The sequence below is a fragment of a genome, unplaced genomic scaffold (genome assembly GCF_019419815.1).
Source record: "Pyrus x bretschneideri cultivar Hongxiangsu unplaced genomic scaffold, Pyrus_bretschneideri_v1 Contig15, whole genome shotgun sequence".
NCBI classification, from domain to species: Eukaryota; Viridiplantae; Streptophyta; class Magnoliopsida; order Rosales; family Rosaceae; genus Pyrus; species Pyrus x bretschneideri.
Window position 1 is genome coordinate 266,794 of NW_025999446.1, and position 13,497 is coordinate 280,290.

The window sequence follows — 13,497 nt, forward strand, 5'->3', positions numbered from 1 at the left end:
CCTGTATTCATATAGTACATTCAATTTATGTCAATAGTGAATCTCACAATAAAAGCTGAAATGATTACGTGAGTCTTTACGACACTCAAAAAAGTGGGCTGCTTCGCCACCAGTTGGCCCTTTTTAAAAAAAAAAAAAAATCAAGATAAAGTTATATTAGAAGCAGAGGGCCTAGTCATTGTTATTTCTTATATTTTGTTGGGGGCAATGCTTAGGGGTGTAACTTGGGTTGGGTCAATCCGAACCTACTCATGTCTAATCTGACTTTAAATCCAAATAAGCGGGTTTTTTTTTAGTTATAACCTGCCCGAACCAAACCTAATTTCAACCCGTTCATTGATTGAGTTGAGTTGGGTTGATCATTTGTCCATCCATCCCCAACCCAACCCAACCCAACTCGACTAACCAAACCCAATCTAACTATATTGTAACCCAAATCAATTAATGCTCATACTACACCCAAGTGAGCCAAGTCCAAAAACCAACACCCTTTCTAATATTTTTTTTTTTATAATAAATTACCATTTATAATTACTTAAGCTTTTAGGGAATAAGAGGTTTTGATTAGTCAGCTCATATTTGTAGTCTCTAAATCCTAAAGCTTTATGAGAGATTGATTTATGAAATTAAAGTTACCTAGCTTTGATGCTACTTGGCATAATTCTTTTAGGAATTCTTGAAAACTAAGTTGATACAAGATTAAACTTGAAAAAGTTGAGCAACTCGAACCCAACCCAATTAAACCTGAGTCCAAATGAACCCAAGTGAAACCCAACTCGAACCAAACCCTGATTGTAAAAGTTGGGCTAGGATTAGGTTGACCTTCCAACCCGCCCAACTCGCCTGAGTTACACCCCTAATGCTAGGATATCAGCTACTTAGACTAAATTTTGTAAACTATATGACGTGGTTGATGATTGGATTATTACTTGAGTGATTGTCTATCTACCATTACTCTTTGTGACCGTCTAAATACATTTTATTGGTCTGCAATGTTTGCATTGTTCTGTTTTATTTCTTTCCCACTAAGTACTCCACCTTATGAGCAAGGGATTCGTTTGCCAACGGTCTGAAAAAACTACCTACTAACTCTGCTATCCCTCTCCATCTATGGGAAATCTCTCTCTCTCTGAGTCGGGCAAGTGATTAGGTCAAACAGCGTCATTTCTTAGTTCCCAGTACAAATTCTGTTCTGCATATATGCATGCATAGATGTGATTTACTCGACACTTTCATTTCCTTGTGATTGAAGCTAAAATTGTTGACATATATTTTTTGCAACGCGTAGTTGACTCTTTTCCGCAATCTTTCCTCTTTATATCAGGCTTCTAATTTTTCAATTTCTCATTGATCCATAGCATTACAGAACGGGATGTGTTACAATCGATCTAGAATTATTTCAGGCTTCTAACTTTATTACTTGTAACCGTAATACTAGGGGTGCAAGGGGAAGAGACTTTGATTTGTTTCATAACAGAGTTGCAGCTTCGAAGGCGGCAAAGTAAAGAGCTACAGAACAGAAGTAAGACATTTTATTTGGTTTTTCTTGCTTCTTGTCCCCATAGGCATGCTACATTGGAAAATAGTTATTCATCTTGCTCTAGTAAGATTAGGGAAGATTCATGGACCTAGTTCATCTTCTCATTATGACCATATTCTCCACCGCCCACACCCATCCCACCACCATAACCTGGGCCTGTGCCTCCCCCAAATCCACCATCTCCTCCACCACCATTACCAAATCCACCACCATTATGAAATCCACCACCATTCCCAAATCCGCCACCATTACCAAATCCGCCACCATTGTGAAACCCACCACCATTACCACCATATCCCTTGCCACCGCCATTATCACCACCAAAGCCTCCGCCACCACCAGAGCCTCTGCCGCCACCAGAGCCTGAGCCATAACCTCCGTAACCATCAGCTGTCAGCCCTTGAGAAGCAGCAGCCTCTTCACTGTGCCAATTCTTTATCCCATGGTCCAAACCAAGTCTCTTGTCTATCAAATCCCTCCCTTGAATCCCATCTCTGGTGGCTTCAACTGCTACATAACTAAAAATCCCCATAGCCAAGAACATTAGACTCCATGAAACTGCATTGCTCCTCGCCATGACTTTTCGTATTACCTTTGCACCTTCAGTAGAGAAGATAAACCTATGTTAGTATTCCAAAAGGAGGGGGAGAGAGAGAGAGAGAGAGAGAGAGAGAAGAGCGCTGACCGTTAAGTTATGTGACGTCGTTAGTCTTCCGCTTTACTAGCTTTGAAGGGCCTTGATGATCACTGGAGCTGAGAGATTTAAACCGAATTTAAGATAGAGAGTGAGCTTTAGTCAATGACCCTAACGAAATAAGGTAGGTTCCTTACATTTATAAGGCCGTCTGTCATAGGTTATGAGTTTCTAAGAGCTGCATGGCAGATTGGCCTGGGGAGGAAGGTAAGGTTGCAGGTCTGCGTGATGACGATGACTCGTGCCAGCTTGATTCTGGTGGTGATGTCGATTTGCATGACCACAAGGCTTCAAAGTTGCTGCATTATAATTCTGCTTCTGGAATTTTATGCTTCTACTTTTATTGGGCTTAGTAGTCCATGGGCTGTTCCCTTTCTTTCCTAGAGGTCCAAAACGAACAAGAGCACAGAAACTGGGTTTTTCTTCAAAAAAACCGAGATGGATGGGCTTGAAAGATGCGAACTAAGAGGGCATTGGGTCGGGTTGAGGTGATAAATTAGGTACTCGTTTTAAAATCTAATGTCGAAACATGCAGCTCGCATATTGGTAGAAGCAGACGTGCTCCTCTTTGTGCACTTGAGTCGAATCCCATTCACGTTAGTTTAAATACTTAAAAGTGAATTATCGTTTGTTTTAGAAAAGGTTGAACAAGTTTTATTGTCCATATAGGTTCCACACAGTGTCATTTTCGTCCACGTATTTGTAACTGGGCTTCTTGTTGCAAAATGTTTCTAACCCAAAACACTATGACATGGAGAAGTTCGATAACGTTATTAGTATGATACCTCTCACTTATATAATGGTCACACTCGATTTCATTTTAGTCTGCTCATAGCGCAAGGGACTTGCAACACCCTTAAACATAAATATGACATTGTATTATTAGTAGAGACGTTATAGCACTCATACTCGTAATCATGTAAGTTTGCCCTTATCACCTAAGACACAGTCATGCGAGTCGGATGATGGACGTGTAGCGTTGAAAGAAGGGTGGTACGGACCGTTGCGAGTGATGTCGAGTGTTGAAAACTCCTGCAATCCGACCCTGACCAGCCACACATAATGGTGGACACCACCGTTAGGGTTTCTGTAATGTTTCTACCTTAAGATTCTTTATTCATGGTCTCAAATCAAACTGGGATTATTATTTTTTTAGATAATTTGTTGAGCTAATGGACAAAAGAAAGTTGGGTTATTTCCAATTTGCCTTTACCTGGCTGCCAGGCCGGTTTGAAAACCCAGAAGAAAAAGAGTGTCAATCAACGAGGTGATGGTCCCATAATGTTGAGGCTGAGGCTGTGCCGCCCTACATGGTGACACCAATAAGAGAGCTGTATATTCTAAAGCTTACCACTAATCACACATCCTGTTTTGTTTTCTTACATTTTTCATACATTATATGATGGGGATGGACGTATGATTAACACGAGTATTAATTAGAAGAATTACAGCTTGTCTGGAAGAGCTTTTAAAATGACTGAAAGCGCTTTTGATGAGAGTGATGTTGAAATCAATTCTTAGTAAATATGCAAGTGAATCCTGAAAAAACACTTGAAATACTCCCGGTAAGAAACACACAACTAGTGCAAGAAGCAGGAAGAATTTCAAGTGCTTTTAAAACACAAAAATATTTTGACCAAAATCAATTTCAGTCATTTGAAAATCACTTCCAAACGAGTTCTTAACTAGTTTTTAGTTTAATGATACTTATCATCTCGATGTTGAAAGATGTTACAAGTTCGATTTTTTTTTTTTTTTTTTTTCCGGTTATAAAATGCTTTGCGAACGCAAGGTCGTTTTAGACATAAAAAACGTTGTCACACAAGTTGGAATTTTCTTCTTATCATGTGATGGTTGTGTGTAGTAATCAGAAAAGACAATTCAACATGCATAAGCAATCAAACGACAATTGACTAATTAAGACCACCTTCAAATCTTCTAATTAATTATTTGGAGACATTAAGTGGGAGAGAAAATGACATTTCAACTACGATTTACATTATTGTTAATTATGCATGCCATGTGGCAGTTGCTTCCAGCATACGTCGCCCACCCGATTTCCAGTAAGGTTTTTTGCATCTGGATTGTCATATGTGATTAAAATTTTAATTACGTATATATAATGCATATAGACGGTTTTATATTTTATGGGAATTTCGAAGCAGTCCATTAAACTTAATTTTAGGGTTTATATCACAATGGAAGTGTTGCTTTTTTGTGATAAAAAAATCACGAGTTTTAGTCGTGAAAACAATCTCTTTACAAAATATAAGATGAAATTTCGTACGTGCGATAGACGTTTTTTTTCCGATACACGCATAACGAAAAACTTTTTTGGTTTGCGGTTGCCTTTTATATCGCAAATTAGAAGAAACTAGATGCCAATTTACTGGTAAAGATTTGATGGGACAATTATAAGGAGGCAAAAACAACGGAGTGGGCCGCAAAAGTAAAGATTCCTTGAACAACCTAGCTAGATTAGTGATTCTTTAAGAACTCAATAGTACCATTGCTTGCTTTATCATGATATCAATGTTGAACATTATTGTATTTTAACAATCTTACATCGGAAATATGACAAAATTAAAAACAATCGATACATTAGCTCTCGCATGGCCGCACCCCTGTTGTTTTATTAGGTAATTAAATGCAAGCTGAAACAATATTGGTGTAATTAATATTTAGCCATTGTTCTGCTTCTTTGAAAATCTTGACAATAATCGCTAATCATCAACTTCAAAATTGATTATACAAAGTTCACAATCACATTGCCTTCACATGTTGTCAATCATTTTGGCCAAAATGTGGACTCCATCGAATGCAATAAGAAATGATATAAACTCAATTAGATGCTTATGATCCAAACATATCTTCCTTGAAATCTGAATAAATTTCACATAATTCTCTATTAGCTTCAACTGGAAGTTAGCTTAATTAATTTAGAATACATGTATGGTCCTTAATTTTCGATTGGTAAAGAGAAGCAATTATATAGATAGATCGGCTACTCTCATCACCGACGCAAAAACATACCCGAAACCTCAAGTCGAAAGAACACTTAACTATCACTCGTACGCTAAACAGTATAAGCAGGAATCCAATGGGAGCTTCCACTCATGAATTATTAGTGGTAGGGTCCCTTTTCCAGCTAATGGACTAGGAGGTAGTCCAATCTAGCATATAAATACACAACGTGCATGTCTTTTTCTTCTATGATTAAATAATTTAATAACAATTACCAATATATAAATTAGATTCTTATGAAGTATGATCAAGTAATAGTATCAACTAGTGCATAATTTACACAAGATAAACTTTGATTCATGTACGCTTTCTATCTCTAATCTCTACCACTACCATGCTGCACGCACGCAGGGTCACATTTGACGGCCAATTTCAATATCTGATCATTATTGTGCTCATTTTCATGACACAGATTTAAAAGTAACATGTATTATATCGTTTTTAGAGATTATTTTTTTAATGCCACTACAAACACCACCGTTTCTATGTATACTAAATTTTAGTTATTAATTGATGTTTCATGATATGGGTCTAGCGGCAGAGGGGAAGCTACGAAGGGACCAGGATGGTCCCAGACTTATCCTAACATTTTTTTTTTTTACGTATAAATATTTAGTTTTATGCTTCTGATTTTCAAAGTTATTCCGTAGGCTCAAGGCCTAAATTCAACTTTTTTACTTTACTTTTTTTTTTTTTTTTTATTGGATTTACTTTACTTTACTTCTATGGAGCTCAACCAATTTGTTGCTTGTGCGCTTTGAGGAGGACTCTATTTTGGATACCAGTGGAGCAAAGAGGAAGAAAGTCCTAAAGGCTTGGGATTTAGGTTTAAGGAAGAGGATGATGAGAACGTCACCATATCAGGCCCAAACAATGGTACTCGGTTGCTCACCACATGACAGAGTAATTTTTGTAAGATCAAGAAAGTGTTTCAGATTGAGACATTTGGACTCCTCCTAAACTAAAATGCTGGCTTGCTACTATCTACTGATGAACTTTATATATTCGTATCAAATGAAACATCGCAATATTTCGGTTACCAAAATTGTATAAGGAGTTTATATCTTAGTGCTATTAACACAAGATTGTAATGTTTTTTTAATATCAATATGATGGTGAGATTGAAAGTTGGTTGAAGGCACATGATAATCATCACCCTCAGCAGCAGTCCACATTAGCCCAATCAATGTTAATGCTAATTTAAGTGAGATTTCCACTAAAACCATCGGATGAGGGATGATGATTGCTCTAATGTGGAAGGGATATATATCAGGATCAAAATCAGACGACGAACAACAAAAAGGTGCCTTACTATTTCACGTCCAAAATTAATTACCGAAAAGTCGTAGAGCAACATAATTGTTTTCCCTTATGAAACAGATTGAAACAAAAATTGTCATGTCCAAAAATTCAATTTCACAATTCAATATATATCAAAATTGTTTTCCCACGACCCTGGTGATGGTGTCGATGGATAGAATAAAGGAAAACGATGTTGGACTCATAACATATGTTAACCGACAAGTTATGGAACTCACACTATTCTGGTTGGACTTGTAACTAAAGTAGGAATCCGATACGTGATTGTCCATTATTCGCATAAAAAATAGTACAATAGACTCAAATCAATTTTAATAGTTCATGGCCTATCTCATCTAACTCATCAAACGGATCCTAAAAACATTTAAAAGTAAATGCATGGTGCCAAATTTAGTGAATTTTACCCATTCATCTGAAATTGTTATTAGGTAGGGTAGGCTTATGCAGCACCTTACCCTCTAAGCTTTTATACTATGTTCACAAGACATTGCTACACAAATTTAATAAAGAAAACCAGAAAAATAATTGAGTCCTACCATAATGATTAAACCAAACCTAATAACTTAATTAAGTATACTTAATTACTTTTTTCGTTTTCTTGACTTCAGCTATTTAGGCTGCCCCACTAAACACCACCAATTATGTAGGGACAAATCACTTTTCAAACCCTAGGAGCCTAGGAGGAGCATAAGAATCAAATTTGCAATCACAAAAGTTGGTTGGAAAAGAGAAAAAGCAATAACAACAAAATAAATACATAAATAATCCAAAAATAAAAAAGTAATACTACAATTATCATATTTTATATTACATTTGTGACATCTTTTTGGTAAAGTTGAGGTCTTCCAACACATATTCCGTCTCTATCAAAAATATAAATTTGATATTAAAAATGGGACAAGAGTAGTATTTTGTAATTTTAATTTCCCTCCATCAGTTTTCTAGTTGAGGACATCCATTTAAATGGAGGAGAAGGATCAAACAAAATCTCTCAGTGCTATGTGAAATTGCACTTCCACTTCCATCGGCCTTTGTAATTTTCCAATATAAAAAAAATAAAACCTCCCCTGTTCCCTGAAAACTCAGAAAATCTCAGAGCTTGCAGAAAACTGAGAGGATGAAGATATCCAGTTTCATGCTTCTGCTACCAGTCATGCTTCTTGCTCTCTCTCGCATCTCCACTATCGTCGCGGAAGACGCGAGAGAGCAGCAGGTGAAAAAGACTTACATCATTCACATGGACAAGTCCGAAATGCCGGCGAGTTTTGAAGATGATCATTTCCGATGGTATGATTCTTCTTTGAAATCCGTGTCGAGTTCAGCCGACATGCTTTACACTTACAAGACCATAATCCACGGCTTCGCCACCAAGCTAACCGCCGAGGAAGCTGAGCTGCTTGAGAAGCAGTCGGGAATTCTGTCCGTTCTGCCCGAAAGGAGGTACGAGCTGCATACAACTCGGTCGCCCGAGTTTCTTGGATTGGGAAAGAGTGAAGCCCTCTTGCCGGCGTCGGGTAAAGTGAGTGACGTGATTGTCGGAGTGGTGGACACTGGCGTGTGGCCCGAGCTCAAAAGCTACGATGACACAGGTCTCGCGGCAGTACCAAGTGGCTGGAAAGGGGTGTGTGAGGCGGGAACAAACTTCAGCTCCTCAAACTGCAACCGGAAACTCATAGGCGCGAGGTTTTTCTCGAAAGGGTATGAAGCTACAGTTGGACCAATCGATGTGAAAGCAGAATCGAAATCACCACGAGATGATGATGGTCACGGAACTCACACCTTATCCACTGCAACCGGTTCACCAGTTTTAGGAGCAAGCCTCTTTGGTCATGCTTCGGGGACAGCGCGAGGGATGGCGCCACAAGCTAGAGTGGCCACGTACAAGGCGTGCTGGCTTGGTGGGTGTTTCGGCTCTGATATCACAGCCGCAATGGAGAAGGCCGTGGAAGACGGTGTCGATGTTTTATCTTTGTCTATTGGGGGATCACAGTCTGAATATTACAGAGACACTGTTGCTATTGGAGCTTTCTCTGCCGCGGCGCAGGGGATCCTTGTGTCTTGTTCAGCTGGTAATGGAGGACCGGACGCAGGGAGTCTGTCCAACGTTGCGCCTTGGATAACTACAGTGGGTGCTGGAACATTAGACAGGGATTTCCCGGCTTTTGTTAGCCTCGGAAGTGCAAAGAAATACAGAGGTATATCGCTCTATAGGGGAACATCCTTATCTAGTGGATTGCTTCCGCTTGTATATGCTGGCAATGCAAGTGAGTCCTCCATGGGCGGGCTATGCGCTCCAGAAAGTCTGATTCCCGCAAAGGTTGCAGGGAAAATTGTGGTATGTGATCGAGGGGGAACCCCTAGGGTCCAAAAGAGTTTGGTGGTGAAAAAGGCCGGCGGTTTAGGGATGATTTTGACGAACACGGATGCTTACGGAGAAGAACTTGTTGCGGATGCATATCTACTGCCTACAGCAGCAGTTGGTGCGAAAGCTGGGGCTGCGATAAAAAGCTATATTGCCTCGCAATCTAATCCTACGGCCACAATTGCGCTTGGAGAGACGGAGTTACATGTGCAGCCCTCGCCCGTGGTGGCATCATTCAGCTCAAGAGGACCGAACCTAGTCACCCCGGAATTACTCAAACCAGACCTAATAGCACCGGGAGTAAATATCCTTGCTGGGTGGACTGGTGCGATTGGACCAACCGGACTAGCCGAAGACAAGAGGCATGTCACCTTCAACATCATTTCAGGTACTTCCATGTCATGCCCGCATGTGAGTGGTTTGGCCGCCCTTGTCAAGGCGGCTCATCCAGGATGGAGCCCTGCAGCCATTAAGTCTGCACTCATGACTACATCCTACACAGTATACAAAACTGGAGAAACCATCATAGATGTAGCAACTGGAAATCCTGCAACGCCGTTTGATTATGGTGCTGGGCATGTGGATCCGGTGGCAGCCCTCGACCCTGGCCTTGTTTATGATAATGCGGTCGAGGACTACTTCAGCTTCCTCTGCGCCTTGAAATATAGCTCAACTGAGATCAAACTAACCACTCACAGAGACTTCACTTGCGATACAAGAAAGAAATACAGCGTCGGAGATTTCAACTACCCGTCTTTTGCTGTTCCTCTAGAAACATCTTCTGGCAGAGGGGGTGGAACAGGTGCTTCAACAACTGTGAAACACACAAGGACACTGACCAATGTGGGTTCCCCAGGAACATACAAGGTCACGATATCTTCACAGGCGCCATCAGTGAAGATCTCGGTTGAGCCACAATCACTGACTTTCAGTCAAGCATACGAGAAGAAAACATATACCGTGACTTTTGTTGCTGGTTCTTCGCCATCCGGTACAAGCAGCTTTGCTCGGTTGGTATGGTCCGATGGGAAACGCACAGTAGGTAGTCCAATAGCTTTCACCTGGATATAATTTTGAAGAGCAGCATTGAAGAACTGATCTAGCTCAGATCAGGGCTTTTAAGGTTCCTGCAAAAAAAATCCAATTGTATATTTCTTAAGTATGTTGTGAAATTATCCTGTACCTCGCTTGTATCGTAGCAACCGCACGAACGTAGCCTGTTGATGTGGTTTTTTTCTTTTCACAGTTGAAGTTAAGAGGGGAAAGAAGAACGGATGGAAAATAATTGTACAGGAAACTGTATAAGGAATTGACATGGGGGCATTGAAAAGAATTACCAATTTGTATTCATAAATATGATATGTAGCTAAAATATGTAGATGATCTAATCTTCCATTCTCTCACTTCTGGGCCTTTTTTTTTTTTCACACCTAAAGAACACCTGGGATCATATTGTAAGAAAGAACAAGACAGGCTACCAATCTTGGGTACGTCTAGTTACATGACTCGAAACCTGAACGAATACAGTTTTCAATGTGATAAACCCCAACAGGCATCTCCTTCGTACCGCTGACCAGAAGATGATTAATTTAGCACGATTCACTTCTTCCTTTATCCTTTGATGCTTGAATTGGACCACTTATCCAAATCCATTCATGAAGTCCAATCAATGAAACAAATCAATGTGAATGGAATCCCGACTTTTTCCACCTACACGGACACTAGTTATGTATTTCTGACATTTGTAAAGTTGTGAATTGAATGATGTATTGAATTAGTGTTGTAAGTCACTTGTTTGTCAAGATATTAACGATATAAGTGATATGGTAGTTCTAGTAAAATAAGAATTATGGAATCTTAACTTTTGCAATTGATCTCAAAGAAACTAATAGGTTTCGCTACAAAGATATAGAATCATGGTAGGACTCAATCACTTAAGTGATAGCATTTGATTTTCACAACCAATAATAGGCCGGTTGTGATTAAATCCTAGTGATATAAATATTATGATTAAGTCTCTGCTTTCATACGCTTAATCTCTCAGATACGCTGAACCCTATTCATATAGTAGAGAGATTATTGAAGTACTGGAAGTAGAAAACAACCTAGAATTCTGCAATGTCTTCCGTATTCTACAAATAAGTTTAATATAATTAATTAATCTTTATTTTATACTGATTTGATTTATGCGTGATTCTAATGTGTTTTTGTGATTTCAGAATGTCTTACATATGGTATCAGAGTCACACAACAAGTTTAGAGTTGGATTGACATGTAATTTGATTAACTGTAGATGATTAACACAAGTGAAGCATAATTTGTGTTCATCGTTTGGTTGGCTATTTTGACTAATCGATCCTGTGAGACTTCATAAAGATGCTTCCGCAATTTTGTATCACTGAGTCTGCAATTTTGTTTAGTGATTTAGGTCCAAATAAATTGAAATTGGGCATGGAAAATATAAAGGGAAATAATTTAATTACATGATGAATTTGGAGTTCATAATTAGTCATCGGCTAATTGTCTTTTTACTTCTTTTTGGTAGTCTGGTATTTTCTTTGAGTATATAGGGTTGTCTTCCTTTCTGGAACACCCTCACGCATGGTGTTGACACCTGCTCCCTATTACAAAAGCTTTTGGTTCCAATTGACCATCTAATGCCTAAATTAAAAAGACTAGGAAAAATGGTTGTTGAATTTGCAGAAAATGAATCTACGTTGGTAGAAAGAGAGATCTTGAATGAATTTATAAGAGATTAAATTATTTTTCATATTACCAATTAATTTTATGATAGAATCTCAACTTTTTTTTACAGTGTTAGAGTAAATTTTTCCATGTGTGAAGCCAAACGGCCAACTGTATTTCATATCATCCCGTTATATTGTCTACGTGTTATGATTGAAAATTCACCACACCACACGTGTTGCGAATGAATCACACTGATAAAACAAGCGAGATTACGTGAACTTATAATAAATTAAGTTATCTCTCGTATTGCCAATAAAACCTCATCTTTATTTACAGTACTGATACTTTGCATTTAGAAGAATCTAAAGATGGTTTTGAGAGAATAGAAGATACCCAGTTGTGCAAACGCTGATCGGTCGGCTCCGGTTGATCCGGAAGCTGCAATGGCGGCGGTTGCGGAGGTTCTTGGGGGCGGTGTTGGGCGGTGCAGGTCACGCACGGGCGGTTGATGGAGGAGAAGAGAAAAAGTTGGGATTTTGGGATTGAAAGCCTCCTCAAATCCATGAAAAAATGCATGTTCTGGGTAAGTCGATTTTGTGGGTTTTTAGTACAGGGTTTATGAGAGTGAAGCTCCCATGGAATTTTGCTTTGAGATTTTAGAGGATGCGGAAGAGCCACGATGCTAGAGAGAGAGGGTCTTTGCGGTTTGTTGTTCTGATGTGGCCGTTGTGGGTTTAAGGCTGTGCCGCAACGCAGAAGGCACAAGCAACAACCATGTCAATGTGGTGAAATCGGGGTGGGAGGGAGGAGAGAGACTAATAAAAAAAATTTGAAAATTTTGAATTTTAACGTTAAAAACAAAATAAATAGGTTTGAAATATTGAGTTTTAACAATAAATGTAAAATAAAGAGTAAATTAAATAGTATCAGGATTAACTTTTTAATTTAAAAATGTGATTTTTCTTTAAAGTAAACAAGACTAAGAATTTTTCGTTAAAATTTATTTTATTCAAACCTTGTGCTTGTGTTTTTCTTTTCAATTTATTTTATCCAAAAAAAAAAAAAAAAAAAATATGCTGAAGATCTACTTATTATTGTGTTAAACTCATCCTTCAGAAATTTTTGTAATTTGGTAGGTTTGCTTGTATCTTTTGGGTTTCTAATTGAATCACTAAGTTCTTTTGAATTTCTTTTTAGTTGTTCTCTGTTATAGTCTTTTGATATTACTTTGATTTGATGGATCAAATTAATCTTACGGATTTGGTCTTTTGGCTTGTGTCATTTTGTTGGATTATATTGTCAATTCCTGTATGGGATTCAGGATGCTTATTACTTTTTCATCTTATGAAGCAAGAACAAGGTAACAATTGATTGTGGTTTTCTTCTTCATATCGATGTTGCTTCTGCTATTCTAATTTTGTCTTCCGTTAATGCCTTGATGAATGGGCTAAGGCACATGTCTAGTTGCAGAGATTTTACTGACAAAAATCTTCTCCGTGTTTATCTGGGTTTTGATCACTGCAGTCTTGCTGTTTTAATACTGATGTTCTCGTTGAGCATATGCAAATCAACAAGTAAGTCTTGGTTCTTGATTATCTTTGAAATCGATTGTCCGTTTCAATTATGACATGGAAAAGATAAATATTACTTAAGTGTTTTTATGTAACTGATGTAATTTTGATAAGAAAATCATTCATGTCAATAATCTCGGTGGTATTTTTTCACGTTTTTTTTACCAGAAATGAATTTATGGTAAGTTTTCAAGTGTGATACCATATTGCTGTAATTCTGCAGACTTCTGCAGAATAGTTTGTTTATGATATTATTTTGATATATCTATGTAACTCATAAATTCATGAAATTTTAGTA

At 38.3% G+C, this 13,497-nt stretch overlaps 2 protein-coding genes across 4 annotated transcripts; one reads left to right on the plus strand and one right to left on the minus strand.

Moving 5' to 3' along the window:
• Positions 1-1,510: 1,510 nt before the first annotated feature.
• LOC103945285 (glycine-rich protein 5-like) lies at positions 1,511-6,381 on the minus strand. Of its 3 annotated transcripts, XM_048580201.1 has the most exons (3): positions 2,372-6,381; positions 2,226-2,293; positions 1,511-2,140 (listed from the first exon to the last, which is right to left on the minus strand). In XM_048580201.1, the coding sequence occupies exon 3, from the start codon at positions 2,115-2,117 to the stop codon at positions 1,629-1,631; it is 489 nt and encodes a 162-aa protein (XP_048436158.1). In that variant the 5' UTR covers positions 2,118-2,140; positions 2,226-2,293; positions 2,372-6,381; the 3' UTR covers positions 1,511-1,628. The 3 variants fall into 3 exon arrangements, with proteins under 3 accessions (XP_048436158.1, XP_048436156.1, XP_048436157.1); XM_048580199.1 differs by having other exon boundaries at positions 2,226-6,381; XM_048580200.1 differs by having other exon boundaries at positions 1,511-2,293; positions 2,372-6,379.
• Positions 6,382-7,435: 1,054 nt separating this feature from the next.
• On the plus strand, positions 7,436-10,343 carry LOC103945291 (subtilisin-like protease SBT1.7). The gene has a single exon (XM_048580204.1). It carries the CDS (start codon positions 7,696-7,698, stop codon positions 10,009-10,011), a length of 2,316 nt encoding a protein of 771 aa, XP_048436161.1. The 5' UTR covers positions 7,436-7,695; the 3' UTR covers positions 10,012-10,343.
• Positions 10,344-13,497: the final 3,154 nt, after the last annotated feature.